Source organism: Pieris napi, chromosome 8, assembly GCF_905475465.1.
Source record: "Pieris napi chromosome 8, ilPieNapi1.2, whole genome shotgun sequence".
Classification (NCBI taxonomy): domain Eukaryota; kingdom Metazoa; phylum Arthropoda; class Insecta; order Lepidoptera; family Pieridae; genus Pieris; species Pieris napi.
This window is the reverse complement of record NC_062241.1, coordinates 2,760,242-2,784,639: the sequence shown is the minus strand read 5'-3', so window position 1 is coordinate 2,784,639 and position 24,398 is coordinate 2,760,242. Positions and strand designations below refer to the sequence as shown.

Here is a 24,398-nt window from a genome sequence, read left to right as displayed (position 1 = left end):
CTCTATCTCGCACTAAACAAAAGCTTTACATCTGATCGTGATGGATGCTACCGCATCTTCAAAAGAAAAATGAAGCTTGAAGGCGATAATTCATAAAAATAAAATAAGGGGGCAATTTAGACTAGACATTGTTCTCGGTTGATTTAACGATAGCCTTTGATAATCTCACACACGAATTTTTAGTCATTAGAGGCAGAATGTCGTCGATGTAATACCAGCTATGTTATTTATGAATGCCTCGCTATTTTTCTTTGGTCTGGATGATCACATAGAGCTCCTGGATTAGATTCTTAATGCAGAAGTGTGTCGAAGTTGAAGGTACTAATAAGTAATTTTTGCTAATGAATTTCATTGTGATTTTTGTGATTCAGTTGATAAAATAAAGTTTAAATTAACGAAAACCTTTTTTTACAAAAAAAATCTTTGTTAGCTAGGGTTGAACCTGGGGTTTCAGAGGTGATAAATCAGTATACGGCAAAGATTCAGCAATACGCTTTAATAAAAACTTCATCCTAAAATCACTTTCGCCAGTTCCGTTTAAGATGAAACCACTTCGGTTTTATTGTTCAAGCCATATTTTATGACTGGATTGTGTACGGATTTAGACTTTTCATGGTTTAAAGGCGTGTATTTCGCTACCGCTATCAAATATATAAAAAGTTTTAGTGAATATTAATATCGATGTGTGATGTAATGTTTGGTTTGAGATCATCTTATCTTTATTTATTTCTTTTATACTTTTTATATGTTTAAGAACATGTACTTACGTTTTTACTACGACGTTTATCATTAATTGCGCGTTTTATATCAGTATTGTTAAAATCGTCGAATTTAAAAGCAAAAAGCAATCTTCACACATTGATGTCATATTTATTAAAACTGTAATTAATATTGCTTTAACGAAACGTATTACTCTTCGTGTCATGTTATTAGAAGGATTATTAAGTACTCATCTTGCAAGTTATTCGAAATTTATTATTTTATTGTTACTAAGCTTACTTATATCCGAAGCGCCAACTAAGCGACATGACTCTGTAGATTCCGAACAAAACATCCAATAAGCTTTCACAACAATAACTATTATGCTACCGGTGGATTGCAATTAGAATTGATGACGCAAATATTACAAACATCAAATTTCCGATGAAAAAACATTAGGAGCCAATCAAGGTACAGGAGCACACAATGTGTATTAAAGATGTGGAACAGAGGGGATCAGACAAAAGTAAAGAACGTAATGATCCGAAAGAGTGGATGTACGGAGACGCGTGAATGCGAAGAACGAAGCATGAATATTACAAACGTTCAATCGCAGCCGCTGCTTTGTGTCGAACAATGTGCTCGGTCAAGGACTTGATAGTGAAGGACAAAGGGTTGTGAAGCAAAAACGAGCACAATTTAAAATGTTTGCGGTTGTTGCCCATTGTGAAGACCTATTTAATATTAATACAGAGGGAACTGTCTTAATCACAATGTGGCTGGTGAACGAGGTAATCTAAAAACTGTATTATGATAACATTGGTATTGTTGTAAGTAAAATGTCTTTGCTAACATATTCTACAAGAACGGAATAACATTAGTTGTACCAGATTTTATTAGAATCAAAGATCAACCTGAATAAAGCATCGAAGCTGGACCGAAGCAAGGGGTAGTACAATGTCGGTGAGGTCCAAACAAAAAGTGACAACACAATACGGAGTGGTCCAACAACAGTGGCCGCTCATAAATCAACCTCTGACAAAAGTAACAATGGTATTGAGGGTACCTTATAAGAGATCTTAGTATTGTGTTTATTCTTTGATGTTCACTAATAAAACCTTTGATTAATATCGTATAGACGGAACCAGTTGGTATGCAAATAATAGGTATAAAGAAAATTCGACGGTAGTCGAAACACGTGGGGTGGGACAAAAACTAATGCTACAATGCCTTTGTTACGATCTTATAAGATTCAGCCTAGATCGATGAGATCTGGCACGGCAAGATAGATTGACCAATTTTCCAGCGAGTTCTAAGAAATCCCATGAAGACGTTTGTATATTATTTCAGATTTAGAGACAGCTTGTCATAAATGTAATATTTACCCAGATTTCACGACTGACGGAGAAAGATGATAGAAGTGTATATTCGGTTCTGTTTATTTTTCCGTAAGTTGCTAATGAAGTATTAGAATGATGCTCAGGAAGTGATTGTTTGTGTGTCTGTCATATGCGTTTGCAGTTTTTACTTTTACAGCAATTTCCTGTTTAATGTAATACTTGATAATGATTAAAAAGTTCTTGTATGATATGGGTCAGACATTTGCTCGATCGATGACCCGAAGATAATGTGAAGTTTTTCTACGCCGTACGTTTTATTGTTTCCAATTCGGTGGCATTATCTATAATTGTCTGGCTTATTTAGGTTACGGAGATAATTTTAACAATCTCTAATGTTTTATTATTTAGACACATCTATTTCTGGAATGTTTATAGAAACAGAGATAGTCTATTTTTAGATCACGATGTTTAAAAAATTTATTAATGTAATTATTAATGATTTTTTTTAAGCACGCTAGAACTATTTTTATAGATACCTACAAAATAACCTTTTACCGACGATTTTTGATAATACGAAAATTTTAATAATAAAGTAAACTTATCATTATTTATTTATACTTTATTACCTTAATCAAAAGCATACACATAACAAAAATAAAAAAAAGCGATTACAAAAGTTATAAGGCAACGGGCGGCCTTATCGCTAACAAGCGATCTTCCAGGCAACCCTAAAGTGGAACAATGGAAAAGAAACTCCTACAGAGGGTAGAGTACAAGTAATGCAAAAATTATTAACAAAAAAAAAACTCAAAACAACACGTTACTATTACTCAAATAAAATACAGTAAAATCTAAAGATAAAATAACAATAATAATAAATAAAAATATGTAGAAACAAAAATTAAAAATACAATCAAAAGGTTACAATAATTAATACATATCAGCAGAGCTAATTACGAGGCAGACAGAAAATGATCAAAAAGGAGCTTCTTAAATAAATTTAAAGACAGAGACTCGTCTAATATCAATTATTTCTTACCTGTTAAGATAAATAGTAACAATTACATACATATACTAGCCGATCCGGCAAACGTCGTTTTGCCATGTATATCATTTATAATAAAAAAATAGGGGTTGATCGTAGAGGGTTGAAAATTAGGGGTTGTATGTATTTTTTAATTCTGTAACATAAAAAAAATAAAAAATAAAATTTTATCTATAAATAAAAAAATTAAAATTAGGGGTGGACAACCCTTAACATCTGGCGGGCTGATTTGTGAATCTAAACCATTCCCAGATCCCCTTGAACACACACAAAAAATTTCATCAAAATCGGTCCAGTCGTTTAGGAGGAGTTCAGTCACATACACACGCACACAAGAAATATATATACATATTAAGATAATGAATTGTATCGTTCATATTTCCAGAACAAACGTTGTTTCATTATCTTTTATTTTTAATAGAATTTGATAAACGGGAACTGTTTATTATAACAAATGTGTTCTGAAATCAGCGTCTGGCGTGTTTTATAGAAAATTAAAACATTCGGACATAGAATGCAGTAACATCCGCTTCCTATTGCAGTGAATTCGCTGTTTGAGTAATATTTGTGAATAGAATCAATGAGATTCTATTACCAAGAGATGTAGTAAATGTATTTGAGGGTTTAATTATGATTACTGTATATACGTAGTGTAGAACGTTACAACTGTTATGGACTATTATATAATATGAACTTTAGTTTACGTAGATAAATATAAGATCTGATCTAGTATATAAACATTTAAAAATAACTGGTAGATATTACCAGTGACCCCAGAGCTAAAGCATTCCTCGCTCAACGAATAAGTATCGCAATACAGTGAGAAAATGCTGCCAGCGTTAAAGGTACACTGGCAAAGGTACACTACCACCTTTTTTATTTTTTTTTTATTTCCTTTTTATTAATTTTTAATTTTTTTTATTATTACGTTAAGGTTAGGTATGTAGGTAAAGAAAATTGTAAATACTTTATATTTGTTTGTTATGTTTAGTTACATGAATATAAATAAATTTAAAAATAACTATGATATATTACTTAGACATATCTATGGATATCGGTTGTCGATCGATCCTAAACAGCTCATCGACAACCGCCCACGCAACTCTAATTCCTTGTCAAAGATAATGCCAGTTGCGCACACAATAATTTTATTAGCTCGCCGCTTTGTTTCCCCTTCGGAGAACTGCCAAATGCCCGGTCTATTTGTATAGATATAATTCTCACACAAATACGTTTTATATAAAAATTACTATGAAACGTGTGAAATATCAATGATTGTTTAGTCGAATTTTGTTACAACTTTTCACATTTCCTCAAATATCACGATGGGTTAAAAATATGGGCTTCTTTAAAATTTTACATTTAATAATAATTTCCCAGTACTCCTTCCAATTGACCGCATTCAACGAAGAGCGGTTCTAATAGTCGAGGACCATCCCTTTTCGAGCAGCTTGATCCCTTGGTGTTGCGTAGAGATGTGGCGTCTCTCTGCATCTTCTACCGGATTTACCACGGAGAGTGTTCGGATGACTTGTTAGGATTAATAACTGCAGCTGAGTTTCATCATCGGACGTCGAAGCAGAAAACGAAATTCACCTCGACGTCCGTCGTTGGCTGAGCGTTTTTTAAGGCAGGTTTTGCCGCGCACCACATATTTTTTTTTTTTTAATTTTTCGTCTTAAAACTTGAATAACTTTAAGTAACTAAAAACTAACCCGTTTCTTACGTAAAATAGTCTATTTTGGGTATCATAAAAAATGTGTTACTAGATATATACATAATAGTATCAATCGCTTATACTGGGAATAAATAAGGCGCAACTGCGTTTCTCTGTGAATACAAAAGAAACAACATTTAAAGCCTATATTCTAGGTTTTATAAAGTAAAATAATATAATGAAAAAATTAAAATATCTTACATATATTATGTCAAGTGACATTAATTAAACATCGTCGATCAGATGGTAAAGACAACATTAAAAAGAGTTTATATAAAATACTATATAGACAAGAGTTTGTATAGGAAAATATATTATGTTTTCCTTACATATACCTACTCCAGTACTTTAAAGTACAAATAAATAATTCCCTACACAAAATCATACATAATGTTGAAAGAAATAGTTTGTAGACATTTATTAGAAATAATGCCGTGGAAATTTTAATACAATTTCATTTAAGTGCATCATAATGTAAAACATAAATTATCATGTAATGTAGAAGATCTAACGTCATCAAAATAATTCAACTGCAATCTCAAATGGCAATAAAAATAATTGATGTTTACTTTTCATTCAATTTGGCTGCCACTGCGCAGACTGTGATTTGTTCGATTGTCAGAAAACACTGATTGTTTACACACAGATATAAAAGATTTCGATGTTTTGTGTTATCTTCGTTTAATCTTGTCTCGGTGTGGACAGATGAATTAGTTAGATTTTTGGTTTCACGTTCTTGAGATGTTCTTTAAAATTAATTCACCGTATATAAGTCTAAATTAAGTACCTACAAGTATTCTATGCTAGGAAAAAAAAATCAATGACTCTATAACCTTTTTAGATCTGGGCAGATTTCTGTATCTATCTTTTTCTGTAGGCAAGTAGGTGATCAGCCTCCAGTGCCTAACACTTTTGACTTTTTGGGTCTAAGACATGTTGGTTTCCTCACGATGTTTTCCTTCGCCGTTCGAGTGAAATTCTAATGCATACATAGAATAAAAGTCCTTTGGTGCACAGCCGGGGATCGAACCTACGACCTCAGAGTAGCGTCGCACGCAGTAGCCACTAGGCCAACTCATCTCTATGCTAGGCCATGGTAAATATTACCCTTATTAGTACAAAGTAATAAATAATAACTTTTTGTGTAATGTTTAGAAGGTGTCTGTATAAACAGCCTCAATTGATTATAATTTTTATTGCACACTTCCAAATACTCTTAGAACTTTCAGACAGCGAAATATGTTTAAAATTCTATACTATACTATCGACATACCTAATTACAATTCATATATATTTTCAACACACAAAATTTACAATTTTCATATCATGGTAATAATAATTAAACATTGATAAATAGAAAATCAAAACAAATTTAAAGGTCCATGTGGCAGTGTACTTTTAATGCTGGCAGAATACTATTCTATACTAATAACATACAACATACGTAATTACACCGGTGAACAAAGTCCCCAATATGAGGGAGTGTATGAATGGAAAAATTTCGGAAACCATCACAATAGTCTTCGGACTTTGATGTGACAAGTAATCAAAGGTCGGGAAAACTACAACCTTTTCAAATTATTATGAATTTAGCTGATTATGTATTGTATGCGCTTTGATGGGGAGAAGTTAATAGTGCTTTGGCGGCTTTTAAAGATACTTTTGTAAGATTTGTTAGATTTATTTGTGTACCGTTATGTGTAGACAAAGTTTTGATGTCTATCTCCGCAGGAATAATAGATAATATTGATGGGAAAATTAAGTGTATATGTGAAAGATATACCTACAGAAATTTCAGGTTGTGTTAAGACTGAATAAGAAAAGTAAATGTAAAACCACACAGGTTTGGTTCTACAGGATATGATACCAGACTAAATTAAGGTTGTAACCCTTGGTCTGGTATGAATAATAATAATTATCTTAATTTAATATTGCGTATTTCCTTAGAGATAATAAATCGTATATCCTGAACACAGACGTCACATTCATTTGTTTTCTTGGCTGTAGCAAATTAAAATTAACTGTTTAATTTGTAGATAATACTACTGAATTGAGTATTTATTTATAAATTTTCACACCCCCTTATTCTAGGAATTGAATCGCACGTAAATCATATCCGTAATTATTATCCGTAATATCTCTTTTAACAAGAATCAGCTGTGTAAAATACTAATTTTTTTTTAAAGACAATTCACACCAATTGACCTGGTCCCATGCTATGCTGGTGAAGCTTGTGTTATGGATACTAGGCAACGGATATACATACATACTATAGATAGATAGGCATATAAATACATATTTAAACACCCAAGACCTAAGCACAACACCAAATGCTCATCACATCGATGTTCGTCTCAGCCGGGGATCGAACCCGGGACCCATGGATTCGCAGTCAGGGGTACTAACCACTAGACTAGACCAATGAGTCAACAAATGCTAGTACATTATTAATATATTATTTCGTTAAAAATATATGCAACAACTTTTGGGATTAAATATTACAAAACTACGTCAATGTAGAATCGAATCGTATCGAATTATCGGTAGCCCTCTTGTTTGTCGAATCGATTATTCCGCTTCATATCATCGATATTGGGTAAACAAAGACCCTCTCCCACGTAATGCACTATCCCCAAATAACACTAGTTTCCACTATTTGGATTTCACAATTTCGTTGGGGAAAAAGTAAAATTTAAATGTTATAGATTTTAGTTGGTGTTAACACAGGTATAAGTGGGAATGTTTTATTCAATTAGTAATTTGTAGGTAATAATAATACATATTTAGGTATAGAAAAAAACACTGGCACTATAATCTTTTAGGTCTTAGACTTTATGTTTAGTCATATTTTCTCTTTTAAGCAAATAGCTAAGCTTCTGTGCCTGACACACGCCGTTGACTTTTTTAGTCTAAGACATATCAGTTTCCTCACGATGTTATCCTTCACTGAACAATTGAGTATTAAATGCGCTTATATAAAGTCCATTGGTGCACAGCTGGGGTTCGAACCTATGACCTCAAGGTTGACACTCAAACCACTAGGCCAACACTGCTCTATATATGTTTTTTACTATACTAAAGAGAATAAATACTTTTGATCTTGGCTTAGTTTTCGGAAATTGATAAATGATTTATTTAATTTTAGCTAAAACCTATAAGTTTACTAGCAGAGCCGCAAATAGCCAATACACACTTATACTTATGGAAACAGTTCTTAAGTTTGAGGAGGAAATTTCTGAAACTATTAACTTTAAATTCTTCTAAAGTTCTATCAGTGTCAAAGACAATAGAGTAATATATTCGTGTTCTTTCGACATGCACTTTTTCCAACCCAAAACCACACTTACAACATGTGGGTTAAAAGATACAATCAAAATATGAATCACCTTAACGAGTCGAAAATCACGAGTTAAATGTTAAAACGAGGTTTTAAACGAAATACGCGGTTTGACAAATAACCTCAAATTGCGATTGTAACTTGAAAGGGTTAATAATCGCTGACAGCGTGGGATTGTCGACTATAATTTAGTTAGAAAGCGTAGATTGAAGCTATTGTGTCTTAAGAACATGTTTGGGGTGAATTAATTGTTGTACTGAAATTGATTACTATTCGGTGTTTGTCTTTGGTTTGATTTTAATGTTCGTGTAGTAGGGAAATGTAAGATGCATCTATAATACGTTTGTGTCAAGACCTTATCTTATAAGCAAAGCTTGCCTTCGAGCAGGAAAGTCTACGCTAACACAGAAAAAATCCTTTTGGTAGAATTTGATTTGATTATTCAATATAGTCTTCGAAAGCGATACAATTTAGCCATGATACAATTTATATATTGCTATACAAAAACCCAATACAGTTTAAACATCCGTCACGTCATATTTGCGTAGAGGCGATGAGAACTTGGAGATCGTGGTCACACAGAAAGCAAGTCACGTCGCCGTTCACAAATCAGATGGACAGAAGCCAGATCAAGTGAGAGACTAATCGTTCTTAAAACTGTACACTGTAATAAGAGACGCACTGGACAGAAACCAGTGGAAAAATAAAGAGAGAGAACCGTCATTATCATTAGACTATTTCCGAACCAATTCGAGCAATTCTTATAAGGCCGGCAACGCACTCGCGAGTCCTCTGGCATTGAGAATGTCCATGGGCGACGGTTTTACTGAACTTTCGGTTTTGAACCTACCTTAGAACCAAAATTTAAACCAACTGACAAAAACATTTAAAAATAGTTTACAATTTAATGTCCATTACCAATCATTAAACGATAAATTAAAAGCATTAAATGTAACTAAACTAACAAAGATTTTTTGCCCTTCAAAGATATTTAGTCGTACAGTCTTGAAAACCCCCAAAAGTGTATCAAACGCTTAAATTATTCACAAAGGTATAGTGATGTGGGGACCTTATGAATTATATATAAACAGTCGATATTACGACGCGGGTTTTACTCGAAACATATAAGGGTTAATATGAATTATATGCTTCATTTATCTTATTTAATATTTCTTTAATATTGTGTATTTACTTTGTGATAATATATCGTATAGCCTGAATACAGAGGTCACTTTCCTTAGTTTTGTTGGATGTAGCAATTAAAATTACTTATAATTTGTAGTTAATTCTGCTTACACTGGATATATAGTGTTGTAGAATACTTAAGTCATGTTCCGTTTCATTTCGACCTCCATCGTTCCACAACTGAATGTTTTTAAGGGCAGTTCTTGCCTCGCACCACCACCAGCTGCCCACTAAAGTATTTCTGAACCCATTCGACTTAGGGTCCTTAACGAAAAGAGCGTACCAATTCTTAAAAGGCCGAAGCAATTGAGAATGTCCATGGGCAGCGATATTTAATATCATTTAGCCTCCCGTGTTATAAAAAAAGAAAAATATTTTGTCTATTAAAGTAATTATTGTATTAACACTCAAATCAAGTGACATATTACTAACGCTAATTGTCAAATAATTAATGTCAAAAATAAAGAATGTTTCATTATCTAAAGTCAAAAAATTACATACACTTGCTTCCTGCATTATTCAATCAACGTTATAACTAAAATAATTGTATAGCTATGAACTAGAACTGTATCTTTTGATTTCCGATAAAATATATTTTAATCAACAAATGTTCAATACATAAAAAAGCATCGTATTGAAACACATGAAAAGACTCACGGATATATAAAATTGCTGGTCTTTTATAGATTTGAAACATTTTCACTATTCCGCAGTGCATCTTGTGTTGGGGCAGTCGGGTCGAAATACCCTTGAGATTTGACAATAATTCTCGATAGCTACTCCATTCTAGCAATGAATACTGAATTGAGACTGCTCCGTATCTTAGATAACCTATTTCAATTTAGAGTACTTCGAATGTCCACAATATCTACTACCCTATTACTATGCTACTATATTTTAATTAAATTTACACCAAGAAGTATTTAATGTCTTTTTTTATCAAAAATAGTCGTAGTCTTCGGCGCGGTCACATTATATTCTTTGAAAAACATTTTGGATGACTAGACTCTTTCGAGATACAATATTTAGAACACACCTTAGTAATTAAATATATGCAGTCAAAGCTATTAATGGTTTTAATTACTTAAGATGTCATGTGGAGCATGGTGTAATGTTTGCAGCTCCTTTGTGTAAAAAAAACTTGCCGAATTAAAAGAGTGGTGGAGAATTTATTGCCGTTCTAAGCCCTTGATTTGAGAACTCGCAGTAAATGTAAAATTAGAAACATTTAATATGTATTTATTTTTGACGTTCATATGTGTATTTTGTGTTACCTATTAGAATTAATGATTTTGATTTGAAAGAATACCACACAATAAAACAAAAATGTGCATGCATTGCACTACGATGTACTTAAAACAATGTTACGCAATAGCTATCAAGCTATTTTATCACCTTTCCAGAAGCTATAGAACTCTGCCGTGTAATGCTTTCAAGGGGGAATGTGATTAGATGTTTAAAGCAAGGGTCTTTATGTGGGATAATATTTAGCCCATAAGCTTTGACAACAATTATATCTTAACTGATTTATGACATTATGATAATTAATATGACATTTGCATGCCTATTTTTAAATGGCTGATTTATAATCAATCTGAATGTACCACTTACTTTGCAAATAAACGATTTATTATTATTAAAAATGTCTGATATGTATGAATGTGCATGAATAATAATACGAAAATGGCTCGTAAAACCTTTGGTTATATTCAAAATCAGAGTCAGAAAACAAAACTGTGTACATTATTCATTGACCTTCCGAAATTAACAGAGATAACGTTTACAAAGAGCTGATTTGAAAGGGGCACGCTGATTCGCGACTCTTTAATCTTTCATCGAAAACAAAACTTTGGATCGTAACAGGATTGTCTGCCCGTTCATTTACTTAGCAAATTATTCTTTGTCGAACGGAAGAGAAGGCTTTGAATCCATTAATTCCCTGATGGGGTCACAAAGAGGTGGTGCGAATTAAAATAATGTATTCTACGACTTCAATGGGATCCCTTCGTCCGGTGCCGTTATTACAAGAATAATGTATTTAAATCAAAGTCTGCGTTCAGATGAAGATACTTTGTGCTCTCTCGAATAAGTGATCACGTACGGCACCATTAGGATGTGTTTTATGTGCAAATTATAGGCTACCATTTTTAAACTCGCTCAAATTTCATGCTGAACAATTTTGGTTCGTTAGAAAAGTTTAGCTCGGCCGCTATTGTGTCGCCGGTCGGTATTCACGACTCGTATCCCACAAATGAGGTTCAACTTACAATACTTGCGGGTATTTACCGAATCCCCGTACATCTCTTTATTAATTGCAAATCCCGACATAGAGACAAACAGTGCACAAACGGCAAATTAATCCTCACTATCAAAAGGGTTTCGAGTGCCCTCTGTTGCCGGATAATTTAGAATATGATCACCCTATCGTCGAAATTTCGAAACAAACATTTCGATGTATTTATTCTGGTGTTTATTTTAAGCGTAATATGTCGTGTTCCACTTTGATGTCGTCAAATCGCTTCTGTTCTTTATCAGTCGCGCAACGATTTATGTCTATTCTGTTTGTCATTTAATTTTAGCTTTTACTGTCTTCTATTTTCGTTACAGTTTCCTTTGTAATTTGATAGACACTTGCTACTTTTGCGATGTGTGTTTATCTGTATAGAATTATTGCATATGGTTGGTTGGAGTTTGTTTGCCAGTATGAATGGTTCATTATGCGTAGGGATACTTTGAGCAGGGCGCAGATAATATTTGCGATGTTACCATTGTTTATGATTTAGACAATTGTTTGTGTTTCTCTGTCAAAGGATGTGCACTTGTTTGTTTTATGGGTTGTCTGACAAAGAAGGGAGATGTGCATAGATAAACATGTTTTCTATCTTGGATTATATAGTTTTAAATGATTTTTATAACATTGAATTCCGTTTTGGCCGGAACGAATCTTTATATTTTCTTGCTGAAATAACATGGGATCAGAGTGAATAGTCTTGAAGTAAACGCTTGGAACAAAATTTCTCTATCGAATGCTTTCCTTTGCGGGCAACTGCGCGGAAACGTAGTGGCATCTTGACTCGAATGCCGGTACTTACTTGTATTTTCATGCTTTACTAGGGCTGCCCATTAAATGTAAATAAAAATATACAACTATTTAGTTCTTCTACACGTATAATAAACATTGAATTACTAATGTTTTGTCTATATTCTATACCACTTGAAACTATTGAGTTTTTTTGTATCGTACATAAGCTATAATCGTGACAAAAACTGCCGTTTTTAGATAACCATGCACTAATCTCAGAGTAATCTATTAGAATTATAACAGCTGAGTTTATATGAGCAAAAACCCTACTGGTTTTTACGATGTCGACAGCCCTATAGTCAACTATAAATCCGCCATTTTTGTTTCCACTGTTTCATTCACAAGAGTTTTGTGTAGTTTCAAGTGAATTGCATTTGTTTCATAAACATTTAATAATACCCCATCGTGTTCAGTTGCCTGTTGACTTCAACGTCAATAGGACTGATGTGAAAAGGCTCATTTATACACACACATATCGTTTTACGTGGGACAAGTACATACATATGCAACATACATTATTTGTACTTTAAATTATGACGTCAAAACTCCCGGCATAGTAGGAACTGATTTAACTGCGGGTTTTCAATATACGTTTGACATCTAGAGAAATAATAAAATGAACAGAATTTAAAAAAAATAACATAAAAGAGCGTACCAATTCTTGAAAGGCAGGCAACGCACTCGCGAGGCTCCTGGCATTGAGTGTCTATGGGCACTTCACTATTACATAACATCAGGTGGGCCGTGAGCCCATTTGCCCCCTTTCTATAAAAAATAAAAAATGTGTGCCTGTATTAGGTGTACACACGTAAGAAGTGAAACTTCTTTATGACCTTATTTTTCGAAAAATGATCTGCTATATGCAACTTTACAGAAATTGGTTAAATAAAGTTAAATTAGATAAAGTTTAACAAAAGGCTTTTATTATCATAGACATGAATACAAATACAATTATTTCATTTTACATTATTACTACTAAGATTATTACAGAATTTCATTAATTGTAATAGAATTATTACTATCATTTTTATCGTTATTATAATATATATTTGTTATTAATAGCTTCGAATCTCTTCAGATCAACCGTGGTAGGGACAAGAAAAAGAAGGCGCGTAACCGAAAACTGTGACGGTAAAAAAAATTCCAACGCCGATAAAGAAGTTTGACGTTTGACTTCAAAAAGCAACATGGCGCGTAACCGAAAAACGTGACGATTTGCTGCAAAATTTCTCCCATACGTCGATAAAGAAGCTTCACTTCAAAAAACAGCCGTAGATCGAACCTTGAATCTATAGTCGGTATACAATAAGCACACATTCCTTAAAGTAATCAAATACCTACTGTCAAAATGCTTAAATGTCTGGAGGAAGTACCAAAACATTGTACATTTGATTGGATTGTGTAAATGCAAACAATGAATGTAATTCATTTGCCCCTTGTCTTGACTGACCCGAGAACAATAGATTCATCAGGATCTCTTGTTCATACCGAAGGACGAATTCACTTCGTACACTTATAATATATATAATTAATTAATAACAATAAGTTAAGAATTTAGTACTAACAGTCTTCTTAAACATTCGAAGATATTTAGTCAAATTATAGTGAATTATGTTCGTAATAAATTTCTATTAATCTTTCAAGTAATAATATTTGATACACTTGCAGCGTTTTATTTCATACAATTTTGTTTTGTGTTATTTTGTCGCTTGGTCGAGCAGTGTTGGTGGCTAGAGCGTGCGACTCTCATCCCTGAGGTCGTAGCTTCGATCCCCGGCTCGAACGGTGAAGGAAAACATTGTGAGGAAACCTTGCATTAGACTCAAAAAGTCGACGGCGTGTGTCAGGCACATAAGACTGATCACCAACTTGCCTATTAGGTTGACAAATTATCATGAAACAGATACAGAAATCTGAGGCCTGTATTGTTTCTGTATTTACCAATATTGATTTTATTAATTACCTACCCTCAACAGTTTAACCGATACAAACTGTTATTTACATTCTTTAAATATATGTTTTGACGTGATAACGTCTTTAAAATCGTTTTAGTCGGGTGACATGTTCAGAAACTTGTGTCACACCAAAACCTCACGAGCGCGATCGCAGGTATAACGAGAGAGAGACGGACCGATCTCCCGTCTCATCTCGAGCGCTGCCAGTCATTCCGTGAAACTTGTCACGCGGAATCCTCACGAGCGGAGGTTGGCATAGCGTTCGAGTGAGTGGACCGATCTTCCGTGAATAAAACGATAGATGTAATTTAAAATTTGAAAAAATTGTTATCTTCATTAATTCCTTACTTCCCAAAAAATTATATCACCAATAAGACGTTATCACGTAAACATCTCGATCGTAAACCTACTTTACAAACAACCAATATTTTTTTTAATATATTATATCCGGTTGAGAAAGATATATTTTTTTAAATATATAACGGGCTCAGCTAATGTGAATAAATGTTAACTTAAGTAATCTTCTAACCAGATTTAATACTGACTACAAGTATACGATCCTAAGACAGTCCTTAAAATTGTATGGTCTCCTTAAATTACGTATTCTTTTACGAGTGATTGATCTATTGTTCACGTGATATTAACTGCATTGTTTGTGACATAATCTTTATGACGTCTGACGACTGTAGGGCGGGCGGCTAAATTCTATGGAGACTTTTTATATTTTATTTATTATTTACTTTAGTTTGGAATTATATATATATATGTATATATATACGTACTAAAATTACATACAAATATATATCCATCTTTATTATGAAAGCTATTTACAAAAAAAAATATTCTGGTAAAACCTATTAATACGTGTCGTGTACATGCGAGGTGATTTACTCTTTATTTAGTTTTTTTTTTATTTGGAATACGATATTGTATTAATGCAGAATCCATTTCCATAGTATTGTAGCCTTGACTAAGCTTCGCCTTGTCGCGCCCAGTAGGTAATTTTCCCCATTGTTGGAACTGAGAAAATATTTCCCGCTAATAATTTACTGGAAGAGCCGCATAATTATGACTTACAGTTCTACTGAAAAATATATATTAATCATAATTAAAATATTACTTCGAAATATATATGGTTGATAATAAAAAAAAACGTGTGTGTGTACATGCGTTAGAAGTTATACATAGGTACCTCTTTGGCGTAACAAGGCAAAATCTTTAAGAAAAATGCATTTTACGTTTGTAGAAAATACGACACTAACAATAGAAAAAACTAAAATGTTGACTATAGCTAACTTCAGGGTGTCGGTTTTTTGTGTCGGTGTGCGCGGGTGCGTTGCCGGCCTTTTAAGAATTGATACGCTGTTTTCTTGAAGGACCCTAAGTCGAACCGGTTTGGAAATACATACTTTTATCTTTAAATAAACGACATCTTTTGAATATTTTTCATATGAACAAAATCTCTTCCATAAATATAAATCAACGATTCTTAATACAGACTCATTCTATGAGATTTGTAATTTTCCACCAATAAGTTCACCCTCAGCCGTGAATGGCGGCCAATTGTGTCATTTTCTCTGTTCTGACATGTTATTTGCCTTTGAGAATACAAAAAGTTATTTTCGGCAAATTCATTTCGGAAAATTAGTGAATTTTCTTTCATTCAACGGGGGCTAATATTTCTATGGAGTCTCGGAAATGGAAAGTACCTATTTTTGTGTTCACTTAGGTACGTAGTCTGTGCAAGAAATGCTTCGTAGGATTTGAGGTCGCTGTCCTATAACTTTATTGTTATATTTTTATATAGAACAGGTGATGAACGAGCAAAGTCACCTGATCCCAGAGGACTCGCCCGTGCGTTGCCGGCCTTTTAAGAATTGGTACGCTTGAAGGACCCTAAGTCGACATAACGAAGTGCCATATTGGCAACACCGTAACGTCATAGATTCGATACTGACTTGATATATATATATGTTCGTGAATAAAATAACGCGAATTATATTAGTTCGTATAACTGCTGCGCTGGTGCTCTTCACAGACTATGTTAGTCTATTAAAAAATGCCATAAATCGTTATTTCACAATTGATAACTCTCAACCCATATCTCAAAAGTAATACATCGCAAGCCTAGACCCAAAAACGACGCTGTGTCAGACACAAAATCTTTAAAAAAAAACACCAGAATATGATACCACATAGCCCATTGGAAGGTTGGTTTAGGTTTCTGATAACATCTAGACTACGTAATCTCCAATTCTTAAAAGGCCGGCAACGCACTCGCGAGCCCTCTGGCATTGAGGGTGTCCATGGGCGGCGGTATCACTTACCATCAGGTGAGCCTATATATAACGTAATCTGGAAATAAAAGTTGCTAAAACCATTTTAGTCGCCCATTAAAGTTCATTTTAAATATTCGTATTGTAAATAAACTTATTATAGAATAGAATAATTCAGTTACTGGTCCACGAGAAATTTCCTTCCCGTTTTTTCTAAGGGAAAGAAATGTTTTCCCATTTCTCATTGAATTACCACGGCTTGAGTTTCTATAATATTATTTTTCATTGTGCAGACGGCGCCTTATTTGCTTATTTAATTTAACTGTATTCTTTATATTTTATGAATTGAAATCTTCAGATTTTATTTACGTTAATGGAGTTTTAAATTCTAATAAATCTCTTTAAGTCTGATGATTAAAATAAAATAAAAATAAATCAATGGCGCTACAAACTTTTTAGGTCCGGGCCTCAGATTTTTGATCATTTGTTAATCTAATAGGCAAGTAGGTGATCAGCCTTCTGTGCCTGACGTACGCCGTCGACTTTTTGAGTTTAGGCCGGTTTCCTCACGATATTTTCCTTCACCGTTCGAATGTTTAATGCGCACATAGAAACAAAGTCCATTGGTGTACAGCCGGGGATCGAACCTACGACCTCAGGGATGAGAGTCGCACGCTGAAGCCACTAGGCCAACACTGCTCTGTCTGATGATTTATCAGTCTGATATAATTTAAGACTAGACACTGAATACAGTTTTTTTTAAGTTTTTTTTTACCCTACCCGGTCAATTACTTAAAACACTTGTTATTTAATGTGATGTTTTTTAATCTGATTTGAGCATTTAAAAATAAATATTATTTAAAAATAGAATGCCTCAAATCAGTGATTAAATAATGCATTTTAAAATACACCCTATCCCTAAGTAAGACGCTACACACATTATAAAATCTCATGACGTTTTCTGACGATTTTTACGTAAATCTTAACAACTCTTATCCAGTTACCATTGTTACCATCTGTTTAGGGTGTTTTTAATAATTAATGAACTCATATAAAAAAATATTTAATGCTAAATGTAAGCTTTGTAATGCGTGTTAAAACACGAGAGTGATTACGTCCCACTATACTCTCGGGGCGTCTACAACGGTAATAGCCGCGCTTAGTTGTATACTAAAGAAACCTTAAAATTATCACATAACTATAATAAAAAAACCTTTATACGTTTTAAAGTTTCTATGGGACAGGAGGCAAACAGACGTATCACTTTGAATACTAAACGGACAAATGCTTGCAAATGTGTTGCCAATTTTTGAGGGAATGGTTCGCTCCATTCTTGAAGTCATAGTAATGGAATCGTTTAATTTCCTTTGGATCTAAGCTGTATGTATATTTTGATTCGTTGCATTTGACTGCTTCCTTACAAGTAGTCCATTTAAGACGAGGCGTTGGCAATTTCCTTCAACTAATAGATTTATGGAAAGTCCAGTACAGTTTGCGAACGGATGTTTGTATCATATAAATTAATAACAGGTTGATTGGTCGATTAAGATTCATTTATTAGGTCAAGAGAGAAGATAAAGATGATTTAGACACTTTAGTGGAATCTTTAATCTGAATTTGTCACCGAATTTCAGTTTTAATAAGACAGCAGGTATTTGACTGATTTGAAGAATGCTCTTTTATAAATTGATATTCACGCACATTTATTACTAATTATTTTAAACGAAATGCGCAATATTTTCGTTTAAGTTATATATTCAAGAAGCAATTTCATACCTGAATTTGTCACCGAAGACGAGTGTGTTGCCGGCTTTTATGAAGGCTCTTTTAAGTATTGTCATCCGCGTAGCTTTATTATTAATTATTTTAAACTAAATGCGCAATATGTTCGTTCAATTTATATTCAAGAAGCAATTTCACATTGATTGTATTTTTCGTCTCCCGTTGTGTCAGCTGTGACCCTTTTATTTTTAAGTCTTATATCAGCGTATGACCCAGGAGCTATAAGTAGAAAAAATATTGTGATATTAATTAGGTTTCGCAGTTTAACTGGCCAAAATGAATAAATATATATGCAAGTGTCTTCTTGGCAAATAAAAATTCATTTCGTATAAATTTCAAATATATCATAGACCTTGTGCTCATTAATTTCAAATTTGGAACTGGCTGATAGTTCCATTTTCAAAATAATTACTTGCACTTTATGAAACTTATTTCGAAATAGAAAAACAATCGAATCATTTCCATAGACACAATTTCCCGCCTAAAAGCACATTGTTCCTCCGTGTTATTGTGTGTAATAGAAAGGAAATTAATAGTTACAACCGACAAATATACCTTGGCATACCATTTCTAACTACCAATAATATTTACATGGCTCATAATAAATTGGCTGTCAGCTGGTGTTTAAGAGAACTAGTGAGGGTTGAAACACAATTGTAAAAGTAATTCCATTTTGACGCGACTATTATTGTCAAGTGCAGATTAATATTGAGTTATATTTGAGGTAATTGACTTTCACGGAATTTTCCTTAATAACCAATATTAATTGCATACATATTACGCTTATAAAAAGATTTGTGCATTGGACGGTTTGACCAAACCATCTTTTACAGAATCATTTTTAAGGTCGTCATTTTAATCCAATATTCTTTCGTCAAATCGAACCCAGGATTTCCGGGTACATTCTTCTTCAAATTTGTGGTTGAAGTTTTCCACCTTACCAAGGGTGTCAGGGAATATTTTGGGAAGCGGGAACACTTTGACTTTTGACTTTATACAGTGGTAAAAAAAAAATTCTTTAAAATATTAAGAAGATGTTTTAATATTTAATTTCAGTTTATTTTTTATTATTATTCAAACAATGTAATCTGATTTGTCTTTGTATATTGTCTAAGCGTTTTTTATAATATTAATAAATAAACTTATCAGTAAAAATACTATAATACAAATACGCTTGTTTTCGTATTTTGAAAGGCTTTTACCCTGGCATAACGGCACCTTAATATAATAAAGTCCCCTTAGCACATTGACACAAGAAATTGTGTTAGTGTCTGCATTGAAGTAGGCTGCATTTTTCATCGATTTTATTGAGGGTTAGGGTCTGTTTCACATTGTATGGATACAGACCAAATAGCTATGCAACACATAAATTATTTGGAAGATAAATTGTGCTATTGCACACTTCATCGGACTCATAACTTATGATGGACTTTATGTGACGAATAGCGCTATCTGACAGTCGTGAAACGCAACAAAAGTGTTTATCCTACCAATAAGTTATAAATAGCTAATTTGGAACTTATGTTGAACTTATCCGTACATTGTGAAACTGACCCTTATTCTATTTCTTCCCAATTTGTTGTCTTTATCTTTTCTATAATTTTCATAAATGACCTTGTTTATTGAAGTATTTCAAAACACACTTCCTACTTACCGTAATTTTCTTTATTACCCTCTTAATGAGTTCCTATTTAGTTTTTACGGTTTGCCTGTGTGCATTTCCTTGTTAGTTTGAAATTTTTATATTCTAATGCAAATGATGTGTAAAATCAGTGGCGCTAAAACCTTTTCAGGTCTGGGCCTCAGATTTCTGTACATTCATGATGATTTGTCAATCTAATAGACAAGTAGGTGATCAGCCTCCTGTGCCTGAAACACGCCCGCACTTTTTGAGTTAAAGCAAGCCGGTTCAAGCGAATGTTAAATGTGTACATAGAAAGAAAGTCCATTAGTGCACAGCCGGGATTGAACCTACAGGATCTAAGCGTCAGGGATTAGAGTCGCACGCTGGAGCCACTAGGCCAGCACTGCTGCTTATGAAGTACCTATATGTGTATAAAATTTGTGACGTCAAATTCTTAATAATAATAATAATAATAATAAGTTTTATTTGTATTGTTAAGCATGATATGAATATGAAAATTTTCGGCTGAAGGCATGATTTTTTTTTTATAAAACGGGGCAAACGGGCAGGAGGCTCACCTGATGTTAAGTGAGCCCATGGACACTCTCAATGCCAGAGGGCTCGCGAGTGCGTTGCCGGCCTTTCAGGAATCGGTACGCTCTTTTCTTGAAGGACCCTAAGTCGAATTGGTTCGGAAATACCTCAATGGGCAGCTGGTAAATAAATAGTGTTTAATTAATTTGTAAGGGCATTAAAGACATCAAAATAAGCCTCGAAGACTTAAATTATGTAGCCTGTGCTGGCGACGTGCATTTCGTTCGTATTTTTTTTGGACAATTCACGCCAATTGACCTAGTCCCATGCTAAGCTTGTGAAGCTTGTGTTATGGGTACTAGGCAACGGATATACATACATATTATAGACAGATAGACATATAAATACATATTTTAAACACCCAATACCTAAGCACAACACTAAATGCTCATCACATCGATGTATGTCTCAGCCGGGGATCGAACCCGGGACCCATGGATTCGCAGTCAGGGGTACTAACCACTAGACCAATGAGCCGTCTAAAATTATATTATTATTAAATTAAAATTATAACATTCCTTTTAAGTTCCTTGACGTATTGCATACAATAATTTAAAACCGAGCTTTGAACATTATAACGCACAAGCACTTACATAGCTTCATTTAATTCGGATGTCTTCCTGTTATATGTTTACCAAGAAATGTGTTTAAGTAAGATATACGTACATATTCTATTTAATTAAAACGTTAGACGGTGAATTAGGAAGGTATATCGAGTCGTGGAAATCGTTTGATTGGTCGTCTGTAGGGTCTCAAACTTGGCGATTGCTTGTGTCAATACAGCTCCTTGTCAGCGACTGCTTTGAAGTTTTGTTTGAGCTGTTTCGTTAATTAAGTTTGTTGTTACGTCTTCAGATTGTGTGCTTACTTGGGAATTCGAAATTTACTGTCAGACCTGCTGATTTTGCACACCCTGAGCTGGTCTATCCTATGCTGAACATTATTATCCGTTGAGTGCACTGACAAAAGTTATATTATTAAGTGCCTATAGTAGTTAGTTAACCTAATTAATTTCTTATCTTTGTTTATTATTCTTTAACATTTTTTTTCCTTGTTTTTTCATTCTTGTCGATTTAGGGCCAATTTTTCATTTGTTTTTCACATTTGCACCAGTTTGACTATCGTAATTATTGAGTAGAATGTTGTTTTATACGAATTCTACTATAAAATACATTTGCATAATTTTCTCCATAAGATTCCCTCCCCCGTATAGGACAAGATATTTACAATTCCCTGTGATTCGTACGAACTTGAATTATCTGCGTAATTCGCCAATGTTTCGGGTTTTAATAAATTAAATGTCATCGTTTGTTAAATGTTTAATTTGAGTTTTCTTTTTTTATCTATTCATGTAGGACCTAATTGACTTATGTTTTTATTTCGTATATTTTGTTTAACAGTGTAATCTGATTTGGCTTTGTATATTGTCTAAGTTCTTTTATAATATATATATGTAGTTGTAACTTAGAACTAAATCCTGAATCCTACGAACGAACCGCTACCCATATGATTCCCACACTAAACGCTCGACTCGCACTTGTCAACAAACAGCGGAAGTTAAAATTCAGCAGCCACTGCGCGTTATCAAGTGAATAGCAATTAGTGATCATTAACTCGGTCGGCAGTGTGTCAAACACAAATATCTGATCTCAGGTTTTAGTTTAGGACGCGTCAAACCGGCCGGCTACTAATTGGGCCCGACTAATTGTACTGATTGCCTCTCGCCTTAACTAAAGGTAGAATTAGATACCGTTTCTTGGTCTTGAGATTCTCGATTTTCGGTATTACTGTTGATTTCGTTCTTGTTTGGGAATATCACATCAAGAATACCCCACTTCAGACCAAAATGAGGCATATACCTTCGGGAACTGCATTAAGCAGCATCTTTTGTTTGCCATACACAAAGATGATGCATCAAATATATTTCACATATTCGGTGAGAGTCACAGTGAGCTGATCATTTAAAAAAAAAACGTTGTTTAGCGCCTGTCGGGTATCTAATCCGCATATTTAGACAAATAAGGGTCTGTTTCACAATGTACGGATAAGTTCTACATAAGTTCCAAATTAGCTATTTATTACTTATTGGTAGGATAAACACTATTGTTGCGTTTCACGACTGTCAGTTAGCGCTATTCGTCACATAAAGTCGATCATAAGCTAGAGTCCGATGAATGTCAAATAGCACAATTTATCTTACAAATTATTTATGTGTTGCATAGCTATTTGGTACTTTATCCATACATTGTGAAACAGACCCTAAGTATGTATATTAAATTGGAATTTACTAGTAAGAACTGAAGAAAAGAAATTTGTGTCCACAATAAACGTCATATAACTTCGAAAATATATTCTGTAGGGAATGCCTTATACCACGTACAAGGTGTACTTTAATAAATTATTAATAATAATTGTATTTCTTTCCAGAAACATGTCATCTAAACGAAAGTCGCCACCGTCGAAATTGCAAGAAGGTGCTGTCGACGCTAGCAAGGCGGAGCCCGGTCCCGCAAATCTGGACTTCTCTGATCACCAAGACACGGACGACGAACATCCAACATACTACAAGTTCTCCCCGAGCTCCTCACCACGTACTTCTATCAGCGAAGAGGAAACACCCACTTACGAAGACGAAAACCCTAGTAAGAAACAACGATTCGAAACCGACATGACAAATAACCTTCTAGTCCCTTCTTCATTCTTAAGTCTGCACCAAGTCAACGATCTTCAAGCGAGAAGACGAGGCTCCTCAGAATGCAGTAGCCCCGGCGCGGAGGCGAAAGTTATAGGTCTATGTAATAATAACAATTCATTGCTGAATCACAATAGTGCGTTGTCACTGGCTGCACCGCATAAGCGGTCGATGGATGATGTTTTAAAGAGATTAACGTCGAAAATGAATAATAGCACGATTAAAGAGGAGAAGAGGCCTACGCCGTCGACTACGCCCATTAAACAGAACAAGTGAGTACATTTTTTTGTTTTCACAGCTTCTTAAATACATGTTGTACGTACATATTAATTTTTACAAGTCATAATAAACGAAATAGATTCTGATATTCTTTATTAACTATTTGTTGGTATAATATGATTAAGTTTTTATAACAGAGACATTAGAAGGAAACGACCGGTTACCGTTTTTAATACGAATTATATGAAAATGTTTTTACACAATAGATACTAAGCGTTACACCAAAAACATTTTCCTTTTGAATGTTTAGTATTTTGTACATCTCAACAGTAAATTCAAAAGAAACAATACCCATAAATGGATAACAAATCACACAGATTATTATTATTGGCAGTTTCCGATGTAATTCATTAAGAATGTTTTGTTAATGATAATCAGACGACGCGGAAATAATTATTACAATATTATAATGTCATTGACGATAAATCAATGTTGTTTTCTCTTATCTTAATTTCTAATGTTTTAGCGAAATTTAACCGGCCTTCAATTTAAAGGTCACAATATTTTAATATTAAGGAAAAAAAACATGGCGATTAAAAAGAGTAGCGGAAAGTTTATTGCCAGTTCTTTTCTTCCGTTCTAGGCCCTTGATTTGAGAACTGGCACTAAATGTAAAATTACAAGCATTAATATGTATTTCTTTACTGACAAGTCATAAGTGTACAAAAAAAATCATTTAATCATATAGGTAACACACTATACCTATGATTAAATGATTTTTTGAATTTGAATTTAATATCTTAACTCACAATACTGAATGATCTCTAATGTTAAACAATTTATAAATTTTA

General features: G+C 33.7%; 1 protein-coding gene across 2 annotated transcripts in view; it reads left to right on the top strand.

The window, feature by feature from the left end:
• The window catches only part of LOC125052005 (transcription factor Sox-5), a 271,229-nt gene that overhangs the window by 172,762 nt on the left and 74,069 nt on the right, over nucleotides 1-24,398 (top strand). For both annotated transcript variants that reach the window (XM_047652646.1, XM_047652645.1), the window contains exon 2: nucleotides 23,064-23,600. In XM_047652646.1, the coding sequence (XP_047508602.1) occupies nucleotides 23,068-23,600 (533 nt within the window). In that variant the 5' untranslated portion in view covers nucleotides 23,064-23,067. The remainder of the gene's footprint in view (nucleotides 1-23,063; nucleotides 23,601-24,398) is intronic.